General features: G+C 63.1%; 1 protein-coding gene across 1 annotated transcript; it reads right to left on the minus strand.

Annotated features, from left to right (window-relative positions):
• Positions 1–7: 7 nt before the first annotated feature.
• Positions 8–27,404, minus strand: LOC117639202 (tribbles homolog 2-like). The gene is made up of 5 exons (XM_034374637.1): positions 27,206–27,404; positions 25,746–26,433; positions 19,276–19,583; positions 2,703–2,894; positions 8–2,329 (listed from the first exon to the last, which is right to left on the minus strand). The coding sequence occupies exons 2-5, from the start codon at positions 26,211–26,213 to the stop codon at positions 2,050–2,052; spliced, it is 1,248 nt and encodes a 415-aa protein (XP_034230528.1). The 5' UTR covers positions 26,214–26,433; positions 27,206–27,404; the 3' UTR covers positions 8–2,049.

The following is a 27,404-nucleotide window of genomic DNA, read 5'->3' on the forward strand; positions in this document are numbered from 1 at the left end:
ACTTGCATTCGTATTTGAAATACTTATTATTCAACAAATATTCACAAGAAATGCTTTTCTTTCACAAGAAATGATGGACATGGATGCACACTGTTAGATACTATAACAAACTTGAGGAGCTAATAAAAGACTAAATCCACAGAGAGGGAGACGGGACACGTAACATTTTTTTTAATGATGCGAAGCAACAACTTTAAGTGTTGTATACTGATGTCTAAAAGAAAATGTAGATGCTTCCACTTCAGATGGATTCTAAACAAAAAAAGTCCATTCTTATAGGGCCTGTACAAAAATTCAGGCAGGAGGGAATCTTTTACTTGTAAGCAATAATTTGTATCACATATGTTGAGAAATTTATGAATGGGAGTACTAGGGGTAGTTGGAGGTAAAGATTCTTAATCTAACTTCTGGACAAAATATGTAATTCAAATTCCTAATAGAAAACACCGTTCTTCAGAAACCAACATGCACAGTTATAATAAATAAACCAAATTTAATAACTGCCTAATTAAATGATGATTTGAAGCCCTAATTATTTTGTTGCCTTTCACTCACTACTCAAATATTTTTAAATATTCATTGTGGTTTTCATTCCAATTATTTTTGGGAGAAATCATAGAAAGCTTACATTAAGAAAGTTGCAGAATATGACTTTAATCCACCACAACATAGACAACATGTCATAAAGGAACAACACAATTTTAAAACAAATTGAGATCTCATTCTGTCCAGTTGAACACAATAAATAAGTTACACGCAGGCAGGTATGTCTAATTCTTAATTATTTATGTTCTAAGTTGTGTGACACCTAACTGACACATTTGGTCCAACAATTGTGCGTCTGTAGATCTGTATGGCCATGTAAACTATAGGATGTAAATGCAGTACAAAAGACACAGCCTCTTTTCTGTAAAATTATTCTCACTCAGATTTTTTTTTGTTTGAAGATGTGCTTAAGTGCACATTAAGAAAAACTATGGCACAAGCTCATTCAAGAGTGCTTGGTTCTATAAAAATACAACATTGCTGCTGAGTCAGAGCACGTGAGATTAATGCACTTTCACAGAAATGCAATGAACTCTTGCTGGATTCAAATAGCGTTTCCTTATAAAATTTGGTTATCATAGTCACTTACAAGAGGAATGTAGAGACAATGAAACATTGGATTAAAAAAAACAATCTGTGTTGTGTAAATGAAAACACAAAACAAATATGATGGGCAGGTGTCTTGCTGTCTTAATAAACTGTTACAATAATCAGGATTGCAACCACGTGATGTGTTCCTATGTTTTACCTCAAATGTTCTCAGTTAACATTTCTGACCTTTTTCAATGTCTGATATCACAAATGAGAAACAGTCACGGATAAAATCTGGATTTGATATTGAATGAAGTTTCTATCACAGATTTTTCAAAAGTTGGCAATATATAAAATAGGCCAAAACTGAGTTTAAATTAAATTCATACACTAAACCATACAGGTCAAGATTAGCACATACATATCTTGTTTCAGATCACACACACTAGTCCACACACTGACTTTGAGACAGCAACAACAATTACCAAGTTAACGAGATGCTTGTTGATTGAATTTTGACAATGGGGCGAAAGTGTACTTCACATCGAAGTAAGAGATGCTAATACATTTCAAAGTTTGGTTTCACTCGAAAGAGACATGCAACAAGGGACAAGAACAAGGAATGGTGGTCGACAAAACATCATCGTTCTTGACACTACAAAATTGAACACAGCTCATTTCACATTACCTACATTGTGTGTGTGTGCGTGTGTGAGTATGGCAATCATTGGCTTTCGATAATAAATACTCTTCATTGTTCCAACCACTTATAAAATAAAAATAATTTCTGCCGGCTAAGGCAGCTTGGCGGGGACTTGCTGCACTTCCACTGTCGTGCAGAGCTCTGCCGAGCCGCAGCCAGACGGCCGGGCGGCCGGGCCGCGGCGGCGAGCAGGTGGAGGACACCGAGGTCGTCGCCATCATCGGGGAGGCGATAACAGGTGGTGAGTAGGCCTCGGCCTGGGCCTCGGCCTACATCACGTCCGGCACGAGTTGGTCGCTGGCCGAGTCGGCGTGGTGGTGGTGGTGGTGATGGAGGTCGCCGCCGGCGTCGTCGCCGAGGCCGTCGCGGTCCTGCTGCAGCCAGGGGTGCCGCAGCACGTCCTCGGCCGTCAGCCTCTCCGAGGGGTCGCGCCGCAGCAGCGAGCGGATCAGGCAGCGCGCCTTGTGGCCCAGCCACTCCGGCATGACGTAGTGGCCGCGGCTGATCTTGGCGAACAGCGAGGCGTGCTCCGTGTCGTTGAACGGGTACCTGCAACCAGAGCGAGAGAGAGGGCGTTAGCGTCGGCAACGAAGTGCGCAAACATTGCCAACAGGGTGGAATACAGAGCAGGTCTCGGGGGCATTCCCCGCCACGCCGCCGCCGCCGCACAGTGGGCCGCACGACCGGTGGAGGCGGCCAAACTCCAGAAGCATTTTGAGCTCCAGAGTCGCTAGAGGGCTCGAACCGAACATGTGACCCCATCAATGGATTGCTCTCCGAACGAGGAATCCATTCGTGAGGTCACACGTTCGGTTCGAGTCCTGGTTAGCGACTCTGGAGCTCAAAACGCGTCCTGAATTTTGGCGGCCTCCACCGGTCTTCTGGCCCGCCGCCACTGGCCCAGTCCGCAAGGCAGACTCACCTCCCCACCAGCGTGGTGTACAGGATGACGCCCAGGCTCCACATGTCCGCCGCCCTGCCCGAGTACTGGGTGTGGCTCCGCAGGATCTCCGGGCTCACGTACGCCGGGCAGCCCCGCTTGTCCTGCAGCAGGTCGTCCTCCGGCGAGTCCAGCACCACGGCGTCCTCCAGTGACTCCAGTTTCAGTGTCGTCCTGCAACAGAGATCGAATCACGTTAGAGACGTCGGCAGCGGCAGTCTGACGATTCAGAGTCGTTTTCGTCGCTCTGTCTCTCTCGCACCCGTATGGTACGCCCCACGAGTGCCAGAGAATCAGTCTGCGGGCAGCGAGAGCGGCTAGGTGGCTCTCGGAGGCGCAGCGCGCAGCCCCATTGCGACAATGCGGAGAGTGCAGTAGGGCCCGTTGGCCGTTTCAAAATTTCTATCCGCGCGGCGCTCTGTGAAAAATCGCATTGCATCACCTGTGTGTGTGTGTGTGTGTGTGTGTGTGTGTGTGTGTGTGTGTGTGTGTGTGTGTGTGTCAAAGCGCTCAGACCTGCCCTTGAAAAGCACGCCCTGTCCCCCTCCCGGCCGCACGCACTCACACACTCACACACAGACAAGCGCGACGTGGGTGTGAAGCAACACACTCGGCCCAAAGTCTGGCCAGGGCTGCCGGGCCTCCCGGGGCAGGGGGCAACGTCACAGCCAGCACAGCCAGTCTGTCTGTCCTTGTCGCAGCAGACTGATTCCGAGAGACGTTTTCGTCGCTCTGTCTCTCTCGCACCCAAACGGGACGCCCTGTGAGTGCGAGAGAGACAGAGTCTGCTGGCGGGCCGGGCCGAGGGCAGCCCAACGTCGAGGGCCGCGGGTGGCGGCGCCGCGGCGGAGCGAGAGAGACAGCGAGACCAACGAAACGCCCTCGCGCTCCACATCGGCCAGCCCGGGCCTGGCCATCGCCGCGCTGTACAGTGTAGTGTACCCCGTGGCGTTGCACGTGGCGTTGTGAGCACCGCGTTGGACGACCCGGTTCCGGGGAATGCAGTGACACTGGGGTGGCCATCCCCCGCAGACCGCTCCTATCTCTCTCTCTCTCTCTCTCTCTCTCTCTCTCTCTCTCTCTCTCTCTCTCTCTCTCTCTCTCTCTCGCTCACAGGGAGCCCCGTGGGAGTGCGAGAGAGACGGAGCGACGTCGGCGCTGTTCAGGCCAAGGCAGGGTCGAGCGGGTCGAGCATAGGGAAGAGGCGCCGCCGCACCTCGCCGACAACGCAGACGCAGGGGGTCCTCCGGCGGCCTAAATTAAAAGTCTGCCCCCTCCCCCTCCATCACCGCCGACAAAGAAATACGCAACCGGCCGCAATAACAACAAGCAGTGCCGTTTACCGAAGCCGCGGCCACGCCGCCACGCCGCCCCCGCGACACCGCGGCCGTTTTTAAAGCCACCGGCCACCGGCACGATGCCGACACGCGTCCTGCCCTTTAGCGGCGACCAGTGGGGGCGGGGCGGGGCGGGGCGGGGCGGGGCGGGGCGGGGCGGGGCGGGCGGCCCTTGGCTGGGTAGGCCTGCTTTGGTGTTGATGTCGTGGACGGGCGCGGCGGCGGGGCGGGGCGCAGCGCAGCGTATGAGTTGTGAAACGCGTTGTGCCCCATACTGATTACGCGCTTATCGGTCTGTACCGCCCCGCCCCGCCCCGCCCGCGCCGCGCCTTGGGCACACGGCAGTGCGGCAGGCGGCGTGGCGGCGGGGTGGTGCCCACTGTCTGTACACGCGTCTCGCTCTTTCGGGTCGCCGGGAGCACTGGGGGCACACTGGGGGCACTCCGCGGGCCGGCAGGCCTTCCTCGCTCCCAATCACGCAAAACAACAAAAACAAAAACAAGAGAGACGCGTGGGGATTCGAACCCGGCCGCCGATACCGCTTGGCTGTGTATTCCCACCCACCCGATTGCCGTGCCCCAAAGCAACACTCACGCCGGTCCGTCGGTCCGTCGGTCGCAAGCAAGATCATTGAGTAAGCCCCAGCAGCGGGATCACACCACCCCTCCCTCCTCCCGACCGCTACACCGTCAAAAAAGGATTTCTCAGGGGCCCGGTGGTGGCGATGCGGATCGTCGGATTGTCATCGGCGATCGGTTCGCACCGATACACTGTCCACGAGGACCGTTTACAGTGCCTTACACCGGCCGCCGGGCCAAGGCGACCAGCAGACTGATTCCGAGAGTCACTTTCGTCGCTCTGTCTCTCTCGCGCCCGTACGGGACGCCCCATGAGTGCGAGAGGGACAGAGCGACGAAAACGACTCTCGGAATCAGTCTGCAGGGACGGCCACCCCGCTGAGGCAACGCCATTTACAGTGACGTGCCGTCCAGCGACGCGGCCGCGCAGGCCATGCTGGCCATGCAGCGAGGCACCGACCAGCACCAGCCGGGCACCGCCATGCAACGCCGATAAAACTCGTGTTGAAACATGGAACATTTACGAAACGAACACAAGTGAGTCCTTTGCCGGGCGGCTACCCCTGCCCCCCCCCCTTTTCTCTCACCGCCTCCGCGAGCGTTCTGTCGCTTTCTGACACAACCGAGCCCAGCTCGGCTCAGCCCCGCTCAGCCCCGCTCAGCCACGGCGTCTCATTCTTGGATGTGAAAGAAACCTGTTTCTCGGCACGGGCCTGCGCCGAGCGATTCCGAAGAATGGTCTCATCTCTCTCGCACCCCCTGTGGGACGCCCCTCGGGTGCGCGACGGAGACAGAGCGACGAAAACTGCTCTTCGGAGCGAGTGTGGCGGTGCGCCGCAGGCCGAATGAATCATTGTGTCACACGGAGCGCTCTCATCATCCCGATCCACGCGATTGCCTCAAACAAATTGACCGGGCCCACTCCCACCTGCAGACCTCAGCGTGCACGCCGATCTCGGCCAAATGCGGCCGAATTCGGCGCCCATCTCAGCGACAGCCAAAGCCGAGCAAGTCAGATGACCAGTTCGTCGATCTGTCTCTCACCCACTCTTACGGAGGGCACCCCGAGTGCGGCAGAGACTGCAGACTGATTCCGAGAGTCGTTTTCGTCGCTCTGTCTCTCTCGCACTCATAGGGCACCCCGCATAGGTGTGAGAGAGACAGAGCGACGAAAACGACTCTCGGAATCAGTCCGCAGAAAGGCGAGCCGGCTCCTCCGAATCGCTGCCCCTGCAGGCCCTGCACCTGCCCTGCACCAGGGACCTCGCATCGACTCGATGCGTGGACTTTCCGCGACCGCCGCGTCTCCAACGCAGCCGTTACGAAGTGTAGAAATGCCGCCTCCCGGTCAAATGATTATTCAGTGATTTATTGTCTAGGGATAGGCAGCCGGCCCAGCCTCGGCCCGGCAGACAGCCTGGCAGTGCGTGAGGCGGTGTAGGCGACACGGCGCCGTGCGACTGGTGCGACACGGCCGGGTTGGTCAACTGGATCGTAAAAATATTCACCAACAAAGCGCGCGAGGTTACGCCAGGCCACGCCAGGCCAGACGGACGCGTTGCGCCAGGCCACGCACAGTGGGCCAGAAGACCGGTGGAGGCGGACAAAACTCTAGACGCGTTTCGAGCTCCAGAGTTGCTAAAAGGGACTTGAACCGACTGTGTGACCCCACCAATGGATTTCTCTCCGAACGAGGAATCCATTGGTGAGGTCACACGTCCGGTTCGAGTCCCATTTAGCGACTCTGGAGCTCAAAACGCGTCAACAGTTCTGTCCGCCTCCACCGGTCTTCTGGCCCACTGTGCCACGCCGCGCCGCGCCACGCCACGCCTCGCCTCGCCCGCCGCGGCCCATGCCCGGCAAATGTCAAGTATCAATCAGCCAGGCAGTTAACGGACTCTGATTGGTCGCCATGTGTCTCCGCGTCCCGGCGGCCCGGCCAATCAGGGCATCGGATTCCATTTGCGATTGATCCACCTGATGGTTTCGCCGCCACGCGTTGCAACGCACGCGCCGCCGTAATGCAGTGTAGTGTTGCGGTGCGCGGCCCACGACTTGCCCGCCGCCCTCGCCGAGTGGCCGACGGCGCCGACGGCCCGGGGGGGAGAGGAGTTCAACGGCCCTGGAGAAAGCAGTGCGGGGCGCCTCTCCGCCAAGACGCCGCCGCCCTGCCTCCGGCTCCGGTAGCCAGGCCGACCAGGGGGCCTTATGTCACCCGGGGCAACGGCCGACGGCTACGTCCAGCGGCCTGCAGGCAAGACGGCCGGGCCGCGTTGGATAAGCAGCAAAGCAGCCGGCCGGCTGGTACCTCTGTCTCTCTCGCGCCCTTGCGGCCCGCCCCACGAGTGCGAGAGAGACAGAGCGACGAAAGCGATGTGCGGAGTCGGCGGCCGGAGCGCCTGCGCGGTAGGCATCCGGCTGCGTTGCGCGCGCGTGTGTGCTGCAGGGATGCCTACCCCTCCGTTCGCAGGCGCTACGGCCGGCGGAGGCGGTCAAAACTCGAAATGCGTTTGGAACCCCAGAGTCGCTCAACAGGACTCGAACCGAACGTGTGACCCCACCAATGGATTCCTCGTTCGGAGAGCAATCCATTGGTGGGGTCACACGTTCGGTTCGAGTCCCATTCAGCGACTCTGGAGCTCAAAACGCGTTTAGAGTTTTGTCCGCCGGCGCCGGACTGCTGGCGCACTGTGCGGCGCGGCTAAAACAACGCGTGTGGGGCGCGAGCGCGGACTTGGCGGACTCCAAGGACTTGGAGGACTTGGTGGACTTGGCGATACGGGACTTGGTTTTGTTTCTGAGCGCAGCTGGGCGAGCGGCGAGGCGGCAACCGTATTTAGAAATGGGGTCGCCTTACGCAGGACACCAGTAACTTGACCCGGGCCGTGTGACGAAGTCGGTGACGACGTCGCTGTCGAGACGAACCGCGGACAGAAGGACGGACGGACGGACAGGGAGATGGAGCAGGAAGAAAGTGTGCGTTCGCCATTGTGTGGGGACACGCGCGTGCCGTGCAACAACAAGGAGAAGGAGGAGGAGGAGGAAGAGGCGATGCGAGCTGAAATCCCAGACCGCTATTTCATTATTATTACCAACCAGGTGACTGTCTGACTCGACTCGCCAAAGCGGCGTGGCGGCGCGGCGGCGTGGTGGGGCAATGGCAAGGCAACGGCAACGCGGCGCAGCCATTGGCGCAGCCATTGGCGCAGCCCGACCGATCTCCTTCGCCTCCTCCGCAAGCGCACGGTGGGCCAGAAGACCATTGGAGGCGGCGAAATTTCTGGCCGCGTTTTGAGAGTTTTGAGCTTTAGAGTCGCTAAATGGGACTCGAACCGCGCGTGTGACCCCACCAATGGATTCCTCGTTCGGAGAGCAATCCATTAGCAGGGTCACACGTTCTGATCGAGTCCCATTCACTCTGGAGCTCAAAACGCGTCTAGAATTTTGGCCTCCACCACCGGTCTTCTGGCCCACTGTGCCGCGGCCGGCCGGCCGGGCCGACATTTGAAAACCGCGCGCCGAACGGCCGAACCACCGCTGCACTGTCGGCAGTGCCTCGTCGCTCTCTCTCTCTCTCTCTCTCTTTCTCTCTCTCTCGCCCCCGCACGCCCCGTGAGTGCGAGAGAGACATCGGCCTATTGGCAGGTGCCTCCCGCGAGTCTAATCTGTCGCAGCCGCTCGCGCGCTCGCCGCGGTGCCCCGCTGTGTGTGTACCAACGCGGCGTTGCGTGGCCCGCGGGGTCAGCGGCGAGGTGCACGCGGCGCGGGCGGGGTGGGGTGGGCGGGGCGGGGCGGGGCGGGGCGGGGCGGGGCGTGGCCGCTACTGGGGCAGGCGCCTAATTAATTACATCTTTTCTTCGATGGCAACATGCAAAACGTGTGCGGGGCGTGGCGCAAGGCGCGGGGCGCGTCACGCGCGCCGCCAATCGCATCATCGGCCACCCCTAAGCGCCGCGGACCGCGGACCGCGCCAGCCGCCAAGCCCCGCAGCCCTCACCCCCGCGCCCCTCCCGGTTACATCACTAGATGCTGCTCGATGCCCCGTCCAACGACCCCTATGCATCCCACGCGTTCGCGCGGCAGCGCCGACGGGTACCGAGGCGAGGGGTACCGCCACGTTACCTCAGCACGGCCGCCCTGCCGCCCTGCCGCCTGACTCCGAGGGCTCGTCTCGACGCTCTGTCTCTCTCGCACTCGTGGGCCGCCCGGTGAGTGCGAGAGAGACAGAGCGACGAAAAGAGGATGCCGGCGCCCACGCAACGCCGCGTCATCCCAGAATACGCGTCACACGCATCAATCCCGCGAGCCCCCGCGGGGAGGACGCCGTCAGACCCCGGGGGCGAGGCGAGGCGAGGCGAGGCGGCACCAGGTGCTCGCCGCGCGCCCCGCCACCCGAAATAGCTCGCTCCACCTACCCCGTGCCGACCAAGTGGCGCCTGGGCGCGCCGCGGCGTGCCTCGGCCGATTCAGAGTGCATCGGTTGCAGGCCGTGCAGGCCGTGCAGTGCAGGCCGCCCCCGCGGCGGGGCGCCGCACCACGCCGTCGTGGTGCCGCCAACGAGAGCGGCGCCCTCTACGACACACACACACGCACACACTCACGCACACACCGGCGTCTTGGCGCACGCATGCACGCCGCGACCGCGCGCCCTGCCACGCCGGAATCCACCCAGACAGATTGGTGGCGGTGGCGCAAGACAATCAGGGGCAGCATGGCGCGGGGCGGCGCGGGGCGGCGTGGTGCGGGGCTTGCCCGCCACTTCACACTCTGTCACCGAGTCAAGCAGGCAAGTCTGGCCGTAGCCTGGCCGCAGGCCGTTGGGCAACGGTTTGTCCGGAATAGGTTAGCGTCCACGTCTCGCATGGTACTACATTGACCCCACATAAGGGTCGATATAGTCATCGCGATACATATCGAGAAATATCGTGTTATCGAGGGTATTGAGATCGATAGTCGTCGCGATATCTCGACAGCGCCCGGCGGCCGTCAACAACTTGCTGGCCCGCGCGTTGTGAGAGTCCGCCTGGCAGTGGCGGTGCCTTGCAGTGCCGTGGCATGACTCGCAATGAGCGCACCGCCGCGCTATTCGGAGCCGTTTAGCGACGAGGCGCATTGTGGCACGGCGACAACGCCCAGCAGGCCGTCTCTCTCGCACTCGCGGCAAGTGCCGTCGGCCCGTGAGGGTGCGAGGGAGACAGAGCACAGTGGGCCAGAAGACCGGTGGAGGCGGCCAAAACTCTAGACGCGTTTTGAGCTCCAGAGTCGCTAAATGGGACTCGAACCGAACGCATGACCCCACCAATGGATTGCTCTCCGAACGAGGAATCCATTGATGGGGTCACAAGCTCGGTTCGAGGCCTGTTTAGCGACTCTGGAGCTCAAAACGCGTCTAAAGTTTTGGCCGCCTCCACCGGTCTTCTGGCCCACTGTGCGGAGGGAGCCGCGGCGGCGCCACCACGCAGCGCCACGCAGACAGCGCGTGTCGCAAACAGCGCGTCCGAGACAGTCCGCGTCGCGCGCTGGTTGCATGTCGCGGCGACCCGGGTCCCGATCGGGACGCGTCTGTCGCTCTCGCACCCACGGGGCGTTCCGTAGGGGTGCGAGAGAGACAGGGCGACGACGAAGCCCGAGCTGGGCGTGTTGACGTGCGCGCCGCGCACCTGGAAATCGTGCTGTCACTCTGGTGCTCTGGTCCATGCGGGGATCCAGGGTGCAGAGTTCGACGCTGAGACGCACTGCGTCGCCTCGACGAGGTGAACGGCCGAACAGACGGCCGCCCCGCCCCGCCCCGCCCCGCCCGGCGTTGCAACAGCGAAGCAGCGACCGGCCGTGCCGTTCCTGGTGTCCCTCCCTCCCCGGCACTCCCTGGCGCGGCCAGAAGAAAGTCCTGGAGGAGGAGGAGGGTCTTGGCGGGGCGGGGCGGGGCGGGGCGGGGCGGTCGGAGCGCCCCCAGCGAGCCACAGGCGCCGCGAGTTGCCTTTCTCCAAGTTGAACGCCCTCGCCGCCTTCCGCCCGCCGGTCAGTGCACTTGGGAAGTAGAGTAGTACCTGCCTCTGCCTGGCGCAGCAGCCTACCGGACCAGCGCAAACGGCCCGGGTTCGAATCCCCGCCCTGGCCGGATTCGGCTGATTTTTATCCGATAGGTGTCCGGCAAAACGGCGCGAGCCCGGCGCGACGACTGCGGACATCGGCCTCGTTTCGCTACCCCAGGCATCACTCACGTCATCGGAAACTGCCGTTTGGCAGTGGCGTGTCCCCCGCGATACGAGGCCCGGCCGGAGAAAGCTCGGCCGCCATGTCACCGCCCTCCAGACGCTGCGTCCCTTCGCCTCGCAACGCGCGGGGCTGCGGGGCCCTGAGACTGTGGCGGCGGTGGGATGCGGTAATGCTGTTGCACGGCAAGCGGCGCGCCAAGCTCCGCGATATTGCCCCGCTTCCGGCAGCCGGCGGGGAGAGGACGACGGCGACCTGGAGGCCTGGAGGGGCCTGGAGGGGCCTGGAGGGGGCGGCGCGCAGGTTAGTTTGGCCGTGTCGTTCACCTTTCCGCCGCGCTGCCGGGCTGGCCCTCGGGGTGCATTGACTTCTGCCGGGCGGTTACGTGGCGGGGACCACTTTCTCCGTGGCGGAGCCCTCCGCCCGGCCCGGCGGACCACCAGGACGGCGTCGACGGACGCGAGGCGACTCAGCCACCGAGGGTGGTTGTGGGGGCTCTCGAACCAGCAGCAGCGCTCAGTGGGCCAGAAGACCGGAGGGGTAGCCAAAGTTCTAGGGGCGTTTTGAGCTCCAGGGACTCGAACTGAACGTGTGACCCCACCAATGGATTGCTCTCCGGACGAGGAATCCATTGGTGGGGTCACACGTTCAGTTCGAGTGCCATTTAGCGACTCTGGAGCTCTGGAGAGTTTTGGCCGCCTCCACCGGTCTTCTCGCTGGCCCACTGTGCGGCCGCGGGGTGAGCCGGTGGCGGTTTCGCAACGCGCGCTATCGTCTGGAAATTTCACGGGGCGGCGCGGTCGATGCCGTTACTGTCGGTTACTGTCCCCGGCCGAGGCCCCGTCCACCGCGGTTAGGCCCTGGCCGGCCGCGCCGCGCAAGCCGTGCCGGTCCAGGCGGGTCGCTGACCGCGCGGGCAGAATGCAGGAAGTGCAGTGCTGCCCCGCCATGGCTCCGCGCAGCTGCACTGCAACCGCGTTGCGCGATGCAACTGCAACGGCGTGCAAGCGGCCACGCTTCCTGGCAGCGCTCATGTCGCGGCGTCGCGGCTCATGGCGGGGCGGCCTGGACAGTGCCCAACTCGTAAACAGGCGCGAAACCGCAGTGACGTCACGGAGCGCATGTCGTCAACGACAGCATCAGCACTTGTCTCTCTGTCTCTCTCGCACCCCTGCGGCACGCACCGTGAGTGCGAGAGAGACAGAGAGCGGGCTGTGGAATCGCTCGACAGAACAGCGGCGGCGGATCCTTGGGACGCGGTGGCGCGGCGCCGACGAGCAGGTGCAGCGACGACGGCCTGCCCCCGTCCACATCAATGTGGGGTAAGGTGCGGCCCTCGGCCCGCGACGCCGCGACCCAGCCAGGAAGACCCGCGGCCCCACGGCGGCCAACGCGCCCAAAATAACTCATCCGGTGCCACTCCCCGCCCCGCCCCGCCCCGCCCCGCCCCGCCACAGGTATGCGCCCCAAGCAAAGCATTCCTGGTGTCTCGCTGGCCGATGCCACACAGTGGGCCAGAAGACCGGTGGAGGCGGCCAAAACTCTGGACGCGTTTTGAGCTCCAGAGTCGCTAAATGGGGCTCGAACCGAACGTGTGACCCCACCAATGGATTGCTCTCCGAACGAGGAATCCATTGGTGGGGTCACACGTCCGGTTCGAGGCCTGTTTAGCGACTCTGGAGCTCAAAACGCGTCTAGAGTTTTGGCCGCCTCCACCGGTCTTCTGGCCCACTGTGTGCCACGTCCTGCTGCATTCCCGCGCCGCGTTGCAGAGTTGCAGCGCTGCAGCCGAACGGGGGGCTGTCTCCGCCTGCCTCGGTTTCACAGTTGAAATCTCGAAATCTCGAAATCTCGCGCCACGCCACTGTGAGTCAGCCCAACGGACCACGTTCCTCGCCAATTAGATTCCATTATTTTCCTCTTGACAATTTGCAAAGAAAAGCGGCGTGGAAAAACGGAGCGCGGCCACGGCCACAGTACGGTCTTTCCACCTGCCAGAGTCCCCCAGCGCGCACGTGGCGCGGAGAAAAAGCCGCTCTCTCATTGTATTTTATGGCGTTTTCTTTGGCTTTGGCTCGTGCGCGACACACCGCGAAGGCGACGTCACCGCCCACAAGAACACAAGGGGGACACAAGCGCGCGCGGCTGGACTCGCAAAATGCAAAAGTCGCGCCAAGGCAGCCTTTTTGCTGAATCCGTCCCGTCCCACGCTCCCGGTGCACAGTGGGCCAGAAGACCGGTGGAGGCGGCCAAAACTCGAAACGCGTTTTGAGCTCCAGAGTCGCTGAATGGGACTCGAATCGAGCGTGTGACCCCACCAATAGATTCCTCCTTCGGAGAGCAATCCATTGGTGGGGTCACACGTTTGGTTCGAGTCCCATTTAGTGACTCTGGAGCTCAAAACGCGTCTCGAATTTTGGCCGCTCTACTGGTCTTCTGGCCCACTGTGCGGTGGACTCCCAAACGGGTCCGTGACGTCAGCCGAGGCATGCGCGCCGAACGCCGCATTGTCTTAATCGGCATTTTCTTTTCAAAGCGTTTTTTAATATGCGAGTCAAGGTGTGTGGCACACTGTGCGCGTGGCCCGTAAGCCTGCAGCGCCTGCAGCCCGAAGGCGGCGATATGTTGACGCAAACAGGCAAGACGAAGAGAGTGTTGCAACCGCCTTAGCAGCGAGCTGCCTGGCCTAGGCTGGCCTAGGAGCCAACCTAGTCTAGCCTTGCTCTGCCCAGATGCTAAGCTTGTCTAGCCTTCACAGCGTTAACCTATGCCAAACTTTACCGCACACATTCGTTCATCTCTTTACTGGACATTTTACAAGTCACGAGTCCTATGCTAATCTCGTCCCGGGCATCCATCCATCTAGCCGTCCATCCAACAGTGTGGCGCACACACAGGACAAACTTTGACCGCGGCCGCGGCCAGGCCTGCCAGGCACAGTGTCGACATGCTTTTGTAACCACACCAAAACTGCTGATACTTTGCTGCAACCCAGACAAAGCAGCGAAAGGAGAAAGGTTAGCCTAGCAGTTGTGAAAGTGTAGCGGCGGGGGCGAGGCGTGGTGGGGCGGGGAGTGGTGGGGCGGGGCGGGGTGGGGCGGGGTGGGGTGCAAGACGCAGTGCAGTGGGGGCATTGGCACTAAGGCCGCCCAGGCCGCCCTGGCCGCCGTGCACTACTGACGACAACGACCACAACGACGACGCTCGAACTGCAACAAGCGTGCAAGTGTTTTCGCGCGCTTCCCGCCGCGATCTTGCGTCACCCTTGCTCCTTGCCTTAATCCAAGGTCGAGCCGCGCACCAACAACAAACTCCAGATGACGGACGGAGAGGGCGCGGCGACGAGAGGAAGTTTCCGAGCGACAGTGGACTCTTGCACAACGCGGCATCAACGGTCGAGAATTTGGAGAGATAAGCCCCGTTATTGGCGGCCTAAGTTGGTAGAGAGGCAGCGTAGCGCCGCACGCCGCGCGTTGTGGACGGCCCTGGCCGGCCCTGGCACTCCGCGGCGCGGCGCGGCGAGCTGGACAGCGGCGCGGCGCGGCGTGGAGGCCAGCGTCATTCTCGGCCGTTCACTGTGTGTGCCCCACGCCGGCCCCTCCGCGCGCGCCGCGCCGCACCGCACCGCGTAGTCGGGGGTCTCCAGAGGTGTCCTCAAACGGGATCACCATGGCTCACCACGGGCTCTTCATGGGATCACCATGGCTCGCCACGGCCTGTTCATGGGATCACCATGGCTCACCACGGGCTGTTCATGGGATCACCATGGGCTCGCCAATACTGGGGCGTTCATGGGATCACCACACCACGGGCTGTTCATGGGATCACCATGGGATCACCACGGGGGCGTTCATGGGATCACCATGGCTCACCACGGGAGCGTTCATGGGATCACCATGGGCCCCTTGATGGGCTCACCACGGGCTGTTCAATGGATTACCAACAGCTCACCGGTATCCACTTAATGCATCGCCATGTTTCCATGTGTCCACAATGGGGGATCACCACGGGGAGGTCGGGTCTCGGAGCGAGATGGCCGCCCCCCTCACCTCACGGCCGCCGCGGCCGCCGTGCATGCGCGCATTGATGAAACGCTCGCGCCACATTTTGACACAATTGGGCGGGTCCGCTGACGCCGAGGCTGACGGCGAGGCTGACGCCGCGGTGCGGCGCGTGGTGGGGATGCCCCTCGCCATGCCCCTCGCGGCCACGTGACTCACGTTCCAAGAGCACGGCGCCGGCTGGGTGGCGCGGCGGGGTGAGGCGGGGCGGGGCGCGGCGGGGCTAGAGGATGAGGCTCATGGTGGGGACGCGCCGGCTCGGCCACTTCCCCAAAGGCTCATCCTCTCCACGGCAGAACCTTGAATCCGGTCCCGAACCTTGGGGCCCCGCCGCCCGCAGTATCACCCGCATTTTCTCCCCCCCCCCTCTCTCTCTCCAGTACGTTGCCTGGCTATGCCGAACAACACGGCGTCACGGCTCGCGGAAACGAGAAAGACCACACCCAGTGAATCTGCCGGCAGCCCGGCCGGCCGAGCCTCATGGGATGGGTCATCTTGTCCGGCCCGACCGCCCGACCGCACCCACAGCCCAGCCGACTGATTCCGAGAGTCGCCCTCGTCGCTCTGTCTCTCTCGCACTCATGGGGCGTCCCGTGTAGATGCGAGAGAGACAGAGCGACGACTCGGCATCAGTCTGCAGGGCGCAGGGCCCGGCCCAACGACCGCCGCGTCCGGCTAATTTAATGGAGCGCCCACACAGCGCCCCGCCGAGGGCCGCGCCGAGGGCCCCGAGAGGGCCCCGCCCTTTCCTTGCGTTTTCTGCCTTGTAAAAGAAGAGCAAGACCGATATGCGCAGCCTTTTTCCCGGCCGGCCTTGTGGCTGGCGCAGCCATGGCGCGGCTCTGGCGCGGCTTGCACCAGACCTTTGGGCTCCCGGCCGCTCCCGGCCGCTCCTGGCTGGCAACGAGTTCGGCCCCTCGATCGGGATGCACTCAGCTTGCACTGAGCTTGCACAGCGAGCTTGCGCAGAGCGCGCTGGCACTGCGGGCCTTCACACACTACCCGCTTGCACAGCGAGCTTGCACACAGAGCTTTGCTTGCACAGAGCGCGCAGCGTGCGAGCAAGGCCTCGCGCCGCAGGGCCGTCCCGGTGGTCGCCGCAGCCGCACTGGAAGGTCAGGTGCAACCGGCCGGGCCGCCGAAATGAACCGCCGAACGGCAACGGCGTGGCGATGAAGCAAAGGTCGAGGGCGAGACAGAAACGAGCTGGAAGCGTCTCAGGACGTGGGCGGTTCCACGTCCAGGACGACGGCGTCCTGGTGGACAGCATCCCGGTGGGCAGTGTCCAGGAGACCGCGTCCATGGGAACTGCGTCCGCCAGGAGGAGCGCGTCCACCAGGAGGACCGCGTCCAACAGGAGGACCGCGTCCAGGAGGACCGCGTCCACGAGGAGGACCGCGTCCACCAGGAGGACCGCGTCCACCAGGAGGACCGCGTCCACCAGGAGGACCGCGTCCACCAGGAGGACCGCGTCCACCAGGAGGACCGCGTCCACCAGGAGGACCGCGTCCACCAGGTGTACCGCGTCCACCAGGAGGACCGCGTTCACGAGGACCCCGTCTACAAGGACTCTGTCGTAGAGGACCGCGTCCAGGAGGACCGCGAGCTGCCGCTTAGCCGCACCGATCCAATGTCTGCAGTCCTGCTACGATGCAATGCCTGGGGCCCACTGGGGCCCACTGGGGCCATGCAATCCCGTTGCAACACGCTGCCCTGCCTGGCCGCCGCGCCGCAGCCCGCCCCAGCCACTCCCGCTCCCGTCTCTGTCACGCTCCAGGATTAAATAATCCTTAACCTTTCTAATCAAAAATAAACAAAGCCGGCCGACCACGGTAGCACCCCGCAAAAAATATAAATTTGGCTAAAATGCGCCAAAGAGGCTTGAGAGGTCCACGTTGGCGGCAGATAAGCTTTTCAAGCAATAGGAGGTACTACAGAATAAACGATAAATTGTTAGATATAGGACACGAAGAGACAGGACGCCCGGCGTTCGTCGGCAGCGTGCTTGGCGGTGCACCCGGTACGGCACCGCGACGACGACCTGCTTGACGGCGCGCGGGTCGGCGCGGCACGGCAAGGTCAGCCCGTCACCAATCTCCAGGCCCCGGAGGCCGCGGCACCGACATGGCATACAATTATGGTTTCCAGTGGCGTGCCCCGCAGAGGGGCCCGGGGCCTGGACGGGGGCCTCTAAGGTCAGCAACTGGGCCGGCCGAGTGCAGCAGCGGCAGCGCGCCGACCACCGGCCCAGTCACGGCCACGGGGTCAGCCAGCCGGACCATGCCGCGGTGTGGTGCACAGGTGCAGCGCTGCTGCGCCGCGGCTGGTGTCGGGGTCGAGCGGACGGACCTCGATGTTGTCCGGCCGTCTCCCCGCCGCCGCCGCCAGGCAGGCCGACTTCCCCGCGGTGGCAATATCCGGCGGCGCCCGGCCCGGCGAGGATGCTGCCGCCTTGAGGTCCCCGCCGTCCCCACCGTCGAGGATCATCACAATGAGGCGGTGTGGCCTAGGCCTTGTTGCGACACCCGCGCCCTTGTGGGCCTGTGCCGCGAACGCCGCGAACGCCGCGAATGGAAGGGATACACCGCCAAAAAGGAGCCGCGACGAGCAGTGAGCAGTGGCGGTGACTGACAGGAGGCGGCGTCATGCGCGCGTTGACGAAACCGCAAACGCGAATCCCCTCCGAGATAAAGGTCCCCGCTAATTACGCAAGGTGCCGCCCGGGCAGGCAGCGCGAGGGCAGGGCAGCGCTAGGGCCTCGGCAAGGGCAGCGCTGGGGCAGATTCCGAGAGTCGTTTTCGTCGCTCTGTCTCTCTCGCACCCATAGCGGACGCCCCGTGAGAGCGAGGCAGACAGAGAGACGACAACGACCGGGAGTCAGTCAGCAGGACGGCACTTGGGCAGTGCTAGGGCAGCGCGCCTGCGAACTGCCGGGTAGGCAAGCCCGCCACGCAGCGCTGTGTAACGGAGCGGCCCGCCTCGCCGGGCGCTCCGCGCTCCGCCGCGCAAAATAAAAACACCGTCCACGGGGTGTTTGAACCCGCAACCCGCGCGAACCCTGACACGCTTGCGACAGAGACACACTGACGCGTCGCGTCGCCACGAAAGGAAACCATAGGGCAGGCGCAGCGCGCAGCGTCCTTCGGTGACGTCACCGAGAGAGAGGGAGAGAGGGAGACATGACGAAACGACAGCCACAGTGTCGCGGGGTAGAGGCCGACCCGACCCGCATGGCGAATCCGATCAGACAAATGCCACGCATGTGCCACGTGCCCGCAGCGCGCCGCAGCGAGTTACACGTGTCTTCCGAGCCTTTGGGCCGCGGCGGCCACACGTGAGCGCCGCGCACGTACTTACAGTGTACAAAGTACCACCGGACTGATAAGCTGCCCCTTCTTAATCGACACGTCAGCTCGCGTCAGCGAGCTGTTTTTTTTTTAAAGAATTCGCAACCCGAAAAAAAGGCACTTGAATTTATTCCGATAGTTTTTTCTCCCTCTCCCTATGCCGCTCCGCTAGCGGGCCGTTGCGGCGCGCGCAGTGAGTGGGAGAGGGAGAGAGGAGAAATGCCACCATTTCGCTCACCTTGGCGCGCCTTGGCGGCACCGAGCTTCGAGCCACTAGCTTCGCCGCGACGACTTTCTTGCCTCAACGCAGCCTGCAGGCTGGCTCCAAACAGTGCTTTCGACACGCGGTCTCTCTCGCACTCACGGGGCGGCTCGCAAGGGGTGCGAGAGAGACAGAGCAGTGTTCGGGATGTAGCCTCGCACTGAGGCGAGGGAAGCGACGGCCGCGGTGTCTCGATGACGGTGGCCACACTTAAGCAAAGCCACACGAAATGTGTTTGCCGACGTTCATATTGTCGAGTTCATTTGGCGGTGAACGAAAAGCAGATAAACTGATGAACCGGCCGTGCAATGGCCAGCTGCGACGCCACTGGCTGCTGGGGACATACAGTAGAGGCGGACGATAGCCGATTTTGGCGTATCTTTGCTGCAGTCCTCGCACTAGTGGGGAAAGTGGATGCACCCCGGCGCCTACTCGGCACAATGATGCCCGTGGGCCTTCACAGCGGCCTGGGCGTGGCGACGCGGGCTGGGGCGGGGCGGGGTGCTCCCAGGCAGTCACTTGGCCATGATTGTCAGCCCCGCCCTTGCGGTTCGGTCCTGGTGGCGCGACGCCCTCGCCGTCTCCCTCGCACCCGCCGTGCATCGCCGCAGTGCGAGAGAGACGGGCGACAGCGCCACCACGCCTCGCCACGCCCAAGCCAGCAATGCGTCGGCCACGCCTAGCGCATGCCGCGCCCCGCTCCAGCCGGAACGGCAACAACAACATCACCAACAACAACAAGAAGCAGGATATTCACCTTTGCCGGTCCGTGAAGACGAACTTGCGCAGCTTGAGGTCGCGCAGCACGATGCCCGCTTCGTGGCAGTGCCGCACGCACTCGGCCATCTGCCGGAACAGGCGGCGCGCCTCCGATTCGCGCAGCCGCCTCCGCGTGCGCACGTGCGTGTGCAGGTCGCCGTGCGCGGCGGGGAAGATGAGGTACATGTGGCGCGAGCCGTGCGCGCCGTGCGGGCCCAGCATCACCTCGCGGAGCGGGTTCAGGCCCGGGTGGCCGTCGACGCGGAAGTGTGCCGACAGCAGCGACCCTGCCTCGCGGCCCACGACCTGCAACAGGAACACACAATTCAGTGAGCGCTTCAGTTTGCGCCGGACACAACCTGCGCGAGGGCGCAACAACATATCTTCGTACACAGGATTCTTCTTAGGCAGAAATTTCAGGATTTCACACCAAAATTTTGTGATATTTTGGTGGAATTTCACTCGATTTCACCAGATTTTGATGAGATTTCGTGGGATTTGAACATAGTTTGCAGGGATTTCACGAGATTTCGTCCGGTTTCACCCAAGATTTTGGTGTACACAGGATTTCGCTGGTGGTTGCGTCCCCTCGTACCTGCGGCACCGCAGGCTAGCGTAGCGTCCTCGAGTTCCAAGCTCGGGGCATGCCTCATGTTCGCACAAGCTTTGCGTCCTCGAGTTCCAAGCTCGGGGCATGCCTCATGTTCACACAAGCGTTCGGTTCGCGCGCCATGTTGTTGACTCCGCGGCGGGATTCGGGCCGTGACGCACGCGGCCGCCCATCGCCTCGTCGACGAGGAGCATCACTCACTCGGTACTTCCCCTGCGGCCGGCATACGGACCGCCAGCGCCACCGGCATGCCGCGGCACGAGGTGCAGTGGTGTTATCGGCGTGCCCGAATCACGGCCCCAATCGGCATCCCGGACTCAACGCCACACCGTGGCAAGCCGCACGGGAAACGCAAACCGGTGCGAACCCAACTCGTCTGAACGACGCTACGCTGCTACGCGGCCAGAAGGTCAGCCCGAGGCTCGCGGCCGGCCGCTCTATCCTGCTCTATCTCGGTCCGGTCTACCTTCTATCCGCGGTGATTCCCCCTTCTATCCGCGGGGCCAGGGAAGCCAGAGCGGTGGTTAGAGGTGGTTCCCCTTCACGTCCTGTACAGGGGATCCCCGTCGGATCGACTTGGACACCGCCGGTGATTCCCCGCCCTCCGCCCCGCGGCGCGCTGCAAAATTGCTTTCTTGCGTCGCCACCTTCGGCTGCCGTAGCCGAGAGCGCTGGCGTATTGGGTCACGACAGCGGGGGCCTTGGTTCAACACCGGCACGAACCACTTCCAGTTCGTGTCGCTTCGAACTCGACCAACAAAAGGTCAAGATCAACCCTCTACATCCAGCAGATCATCCGGACACAGTCTGAGCGGGCTGTCACTCTGTCACATCGTCACTCGGTGTCGCACTCCTGCGGGACGACTTACAAGAGTACGAGAGAGACGGAGTCACGAAAGACAGTTCGGAATCGGAATTCCGTCTTGATGATGCTTGGCAGGCAGCGGACGCGTGGGCGTGCGGGCTACCCTCGCGGGCCACCCTATCCGCGCCCCCCACGGCGCCCCACCTCACTCTGCCGAAGACGGCGCTGACGCCGCGGCACGGCGCCGTGCAAGGCGCCCGGCCCGGCCGCCGCTGGCTCGCCGTTGGCGCAACGGGTGACGTGTCGTGTGACGCGGCGGCGTGACGCGCCCAGCCGCCTGGCGCGAGCGCCGCACGCCGCACACGGAAGGGGTGGGGCCGCGCACTTGCAGCGCACACTTTGACACGCGCGGGCGGGTCGGCGTCTCATCGCCGAGGTGCTCCGGCGTTACGCAATAAATGGACGGCCGCATATTTGTAATTTTCCTCGGCCGGCCGCCGAGCTCGGGCCGCGGCCTGGCGGCCTGGCCGTCGAGGGTGTAAGGTGCAACACGGTCGGCGCGCCGCGCTGCGCCGAGCACAAGCCGCGCGGCAACGGCGGCAACGGCAAGGTCCCCGAGACGGGCGTGCCACTCCGCGGCGTGCCGGCCGGCCGGTTCCATCGCCTCACAATGCGTTGCCCAACGCGGTGCGCGGCGCGGCGCGGTGCGGCCCCTACACCGCCTCGAGGCGGTGCAGGCAGTGCCTCCCGCAGCACAGGGCCACCCCGGGCTGCCACCGGATGGACCATGTTTGCATATCTGATGCTTGCGTGCGTATTATTTCCTGGGCGCCCCGCCACGCCCCGCCCCGCCCCGCCACGCCACGCTAGGGTTGACGCGGTGGAAGGGGAACCCCCTGCAGACTGGCCGGCTGGCCCTGCCTGGCCCCTGCCTGCCGCCGCCCGGCCGCGCTGTCAATGGGATGAACTTGACACACTTGCGGCAGAAAGTGGTTCAGGCGCCGCCATCCACGCCGCCGTCGTGCCGCCATGGTGCCGCGGCGCGGCGTGACCCCCAGCAGGCCCAGCAGACTCAGCAGCCCGAGGAGCGCCAAGCGCCACCCTGGCCGCGGGGGCCGCGGGCGGACGGGGACACCGCGATAACTGGGGCACGGTCAGTGTCAAAGGGTGGCGGCGTAGCCTTGGCGCGGGGCCGTCTGGGACTTGGTCTGGGAGCTCGGCGACGCGAGGACGTCCTAAGGCTTCACCACCTCCACGACGGCGAGGACTGCCAGGACGACAATGACGTGCGCCCCTCGGTGTGCCATATGGCGCCCGTCGCCACGCCCGAGGACCGCGCCATTTGCATACGCCACCGCAAGGGCCGAATTTCGCGCCAGCACCTGTCCGCCGTCGGCAGCACCTGCCCGTCGCGCGTCGTCCGCGGCGGCCCCTTGCACCTGCGCGTCGTCGACCGCCGCACGCGCGCACGCCGCCATTCAAGGTGGCGTGAATGACGGTGGCGCCCTGGCGTACGCGCGGCGCCGCGAGCACGCCGCCAGTGGACGTTGGACTCGCTGGAGGCACCCCGCCCCGCCCCGCCTCACGCCATTCACGGTCACGAGCTACACCGCCAGCAACGCGGCCCGAAACGCGCCGTCACGCGCATGGCCCTACGCGAAACGAAGCAAAAAGCTGACATCCAAAAAACACGCAGCATTTCTACCGTAATTGCCTCCCGGGCGCTGGATTAGCCCCAGCAGTAAATACTGCCGGACTGCAGACCCCTCCTGCAGCCTCAGCCCAGCGGCCGCCAGCGGCCCAGCAGACGCGGCGAGGTGCGGTTACATAAGCCTCTGGAGCCAAGGTCCCGGGGCCGGCCTGCCTGCCTGCAGCGAGTGCAATGTGCCGCCGAAACGTGACCTTGAGCCGAGCCGCGCCGCGCCACGCCGCCGCGCCGTGGGCCATGGGCCCGCCGTGGGCCCGCCGTGAGCCCGGTGGGCTCGACCTCCAATGCCCTGCCCGGTCCGTTGCAAAACCATTCAAGCAACCTGTGTGAACGTCCCCCAAGCGCGCGGCGTGGCGTGGCGGCACGGCGCCGCAATGTTTGGCACACACCGATTTGAGGGAAGCGGAGGAGATAGCGAATAGCGACGAACAATGCCTCGGGGGCGTTCAATTAACCGGCACCGGCGCGCCGTCTCTCTCGCACCCCTACGGGACGCCCCATGAGTGCGAGAGGGACAGACGGCGAAAGCACCGTTCGGAAGCGTACCCTGCAGCGCCCACGTCCATTCCTACGTCGTCGTCGTCATCCCCTCCCTGGCGTCTGGCGGCAACTTGCGCGGCCAAAAGGCTTAGGCACGTTGCGAACTCGGTCCTCAAATAGGACGCGACGAGGGTGCGAATCGCCCGAATCGCCCCACCAGAGGGTTCCTCGTTCGAAGGGAACGCTGTGTCGTCCATTTCGGTCCCATTGGAGTGAGATGGTTCTGAAAACGCGTTCAAAGAGCCGTGACCGCCTGAACCCGTCTCTCCGAGAGTCGCCTTTACGTTGCTCTGTCTCTCTCGCACCTACGCGGGACGCCCCATGAGTGCGAGAGAGACAGAGCGAGTCCGCTGGCCCACTGCGTGAGTGAGTTTGGCGCGTCCTGCGCGTCCTGCGTCCTGCCAGGGCGAAACAAGGGCGGCGCGGGGGCGGCGCATGACGCGTCATGGCGGGGTCCCTGCCAACAACGCCGACCTGGCCACCTCATTTGCGGCCGACGAGTTCATCTTCCCCCAAATTTGACGCTGGCTCGACGCTAAATGGGTGGCGCCGCGGTCCGGACTACGCTACAGTGGGCCAGAAGACCGGCGGAGGTGGCCAAACTTCTAAACGCGTTGTGAGCTCCAGAGTCGCTAAGCAGGCCCCGAACCGAACGTGTGACCCCACCAATGGATTCCTCGTTTGAAGAGCTCTTCAAAGACTTCTGGTCGCACCGCCGCCACGTGGCGCGGCACAGGATGTACAGGACGTCCAGGACGTCCAGGACGTCAAGGACTTCCAGGGCGTGGGGCTGCGGTCCTGGAGGCTTTCTACTCTTTCTACTCGATGCAGACTGACTCCAAGAGTCGTTTTTCTTCGCTCTGTCTCTCTCGCACTCATGCGGCGTCCCGCATAGGTGCGAGAAGGACAGCGACGAAGACGACTGCCGTGTCGTGCGCTGTGCGCTGCGCGCTTTCACCGACGCGGTGCAGCGCATCCGGATGCAGCATGCACCTCGACGTGCTCGGCGTAGCCAGGCGTAGCTCCGTGAGTCCGACACGACAAACTTCCCGACACACAAAACGAAACAGCGAGCAATCGGCGTGTTTCCGAGCCCCGAAAGATGATAAATATCGTGACGCAGGGCCCAGTCGTTTTCGTTGGTTAGCGCGTGGGTGTCAGCTGGCCACGTGACCGCACGTGTGTGTGTGTGTCCCCGGCTCGACCCTGGTGGGCCGCGCTGCAAGGTAGCGGCAGCGCCACACCTCTCTTTTTATCGTTCTCTATTTTTTTCGTTCTTAAGGCGGCGTGAAGGGCGCTTGGCGGGGCGTTGGGCGGGGCGTTCGGCGGGGCGTTCGGCGGGGCGTTCGGCGGGGCGTTCGGCGGGGCGTTCGGCGGGGCGTTCGGCGGGGCGCTTGGCGGGGCGCTTGGCGGGGCGTTCGGCGGGGCGTTGGGCGGGGCGCTTGGGGCAGGGCGTTCGGTGGGGCGCTTGGCGGGGCATTTCGCGCTGCGCGTAGCTGCGCGCTGCAAAGGGGAGCAGACTGCCGCACCATGTGGGCCAAGGTTCACCGGTGCGCGCCAAGCCGCCGAGCCTTTAGCCGCCTTCAGCACTTTGCGGTGCAGGCCGCGGCCCTCGCTGCTCCTGCTGCTCCCGTGTCGCTTTGCTTTACATTATTGTTTTCTCGGGGATGTTGTTGTTGTTGTTGCCTCGGTCCAAACGTGTACCCATCCCATCCCGGCGTGCCGGGCAGGCCGGGCAGGCACCGCGTTGGGCCACTCCTTGTCTCTTGCCAGTGCAGAGCCGGCTCTGGGCGGAGGTCACACACACAGACGCGCTCACTCACACGCTCACACACGCACGTACACGCACGCACACACGCCCGGGCGTATTTAGACGGTGCCGTCCTGAGGCAACGCTTACGAATAAAACAAGAACGGACGACGCGTTGCAAAAACAAAACATAAATAAACAAGCTCGTAAGCGTCGCGGGGGGTAAAAATACAATCGCCGGCGCGGGTGTTTGAACCCGCGCGCCCCGCCGGCCGCGCTCGACTTTCGCCTCGAGGAAGAGCCGAGCGGGGTTTCGTGCGGATGCGCGTTGCCCAATAACGAGGGACTCCATTGACACGGCGGCAGGGCGGCTAAAGTGACCCAACGTCCGGTTGGGCTGACTCTGCGGGGGAAAGGGCACCTTAGGGCCGCCAGGCCCCGCCGGGCCGGCACACCACTGTGTAGGCTGAGGGCCGGCCTTGGCGGACGAGCACCGCCACGGCCGGCACACCACTGTGTAGGCCACGGCACGGATGACTGTCTGCATCGATTACAGGCATGGCGGGGTTCAAGGCCTGGGAATCCCCCTCCCCCGCCACCATCACCGTCCCAAAGCCCTCTGCCGAGATACCCGCCGTGCAAGGCGGCAAGACTTGCACTGCCCTTCGTGCCTCCGCCATCCGACTGCATCCGACACGCCCGGCTCGGGGAGCTGATTACTCCACTACAGTGAAGGCTTCCAAAACAGAGGCAGCGTTGAGTCACTGGGAAGCCGTGCCGAGCGCCGCTGCCGATGGACTTCGACAGACAGGCCGTCGGCGGGGCCCTGGGGTCCTTGATCCGGGGCGCTAGTTTCCACTCCCCCTGCTGGTTCCGCCCTGCCCCAGACCGAGTCGCACATCCTCCCGTGGCGTCCACGCATCCGGCTCGGACTGAGTGGGGGTAGGTGGGGGCACCTTGGAGTGCCGCGAATAAACCGCATCGAACCACTCCCGGCCGAGGCAAAACTCGGCACACGAGAAAAAGCCGCCGGCGGCGGTATTCGAACTACTCACCTTGCAGACAAGCTGCTCTCGCGTGTTGATGTCGATGCAGTTGAAGAACGAGCTGCCGTCCACCTTGTCCAGAAGGACGTACTTGTTGGCGACGAAGGTGACGGGGGCGATGCGGGGCGAGGGGTCTGCGATGGCGTTGAGGGGGGACTGGGCGGGCATGGACAGGCCGGGGGGTTCCCCGGCCGACGGACATGGCCCGCTGGCCGAGGTCGTGACCGGGGTGAGCGGGGCCCCGAACGCCGGCAACAAGTTCTTGAACATGCCCAGGGCAGAGCCATGGCCACCGGAAGTCGGGGGAGCCCCGTCGGGGACGTCCGACCCTTCGGGCCCGTCGGGGCCTTCCGACCCGTCAGACCCCTCCGGCCCCTCGGCCGGCTCGTCGGGGACGACCCCAGAGGGGCCCTGGTCCTTGGTCCTGAACAGCAGCTCCGACACTTCATGACTACTGCTGCTCGTATCCTCTTGCATTGAAACTACACCTCACTTTCACAGCACTCGCGAATCAGATCAGGTTCACAAACGGGGAAACCAACGCGCGGACGACACTTTCACAAGATCATGACGCACTCTCTTGAGGAATCACTGGTTTGCACTTTGACACTCGCGGCACGGTAATCCAAATCCAGAGGGAGCGCTGCGGCGCCACGGAGATGTATCCAGAGTAGGGGACACCGGTCGTCTGCTCGACCTGCAGACAGACGGACAGCGTGAGGCGTCTCCCACAACAACGGCCACTTAATGCATCCGGTGCAAAGACAGGTGACGCAACAGTTTCAAAAGTGGCGCTCTTTTCAAAGCGGCCGGAACAGCTGTTGCTCCCCCTTCCCCACTCCCCCCCTTCCCCCACCCCCCGCGTCACTAACGGCCGCCGCGGTGCCGGACCTACCGGACCTATCGGACGGGGAGTCCGTCAACCGGCCGGCGCCGCCGCCTCCAACGACGCCCTGCGTCCAAACGCACGACGCACCGCGACGCTACGCGAAGCGACGCCCCCCGCGCCGGCGGACATTTAAAACTTGTGACAGCGTGGCCGCGTGGCGCAATGCAACTGTCACTTGCTTGGCTTCGGCAGGCTTCGCGAGCTCCACACGGGTCGCGGCACCCTGCCGCCACCCTGGCCGCCGCCACGACCCCCGTGACGGCCAACCGCCGCGACGACTCGCCGACGGCCACCCCTCCACCCCCCTCGCCTCAACGGCAGCCACGGAGCGCGCATCCCCGAAATGCCAAAATCGCGGCGAAGACACGCACGGCGGGCCGGGCCGGCGGCCGGGGGTCGCTCGACGGCTGCGCGGGTTGCACGGCTGCGCGGGTTGCCTCACGGTTGCACGGGATGCACACCTGCAAGGGTTGCGCGGTTGCACCACGCGGCGACAGCGCGCCGCAGCACGGCCACGACGGCGACGGCCACCGCCAGGCACAACGGCCAACACAGACACTGCACTGCACAAGACACCCACCCGTTGCTATGGCTTTCGGTCCGATGCACTTGTTCACGATGAGGTCGGAGTTCGGCTCGGAAGTCAGTCCAACGGCTCGCTACGGTTTGGCCGGCGTCCCCTACAAGCGGCAAGGACGACGTTCTCCGGCCCGCGCCATTGTGCGACTGAGGCTTGCCAGTGGAGGGGATTGCGAGAGCGCCGCGGGTCTGCCTCCACT

This window comes from Thrips palmi, unplaced genomic scaffold (genome assembly GCF_012932325.1).
Source record: "Thrips palmi isolate BJ-2018 unplaced genomic scaffold, TpBJ-2018v1 HiC_scaffold_11, whole genome shotgun sequence".
Classification (NCBI taxonomy): Eukaryota; Metazoa; Arthropoda; class Insecta; order Thysanoptera; family Thripidae; genus Thrips; species Thrips palmi.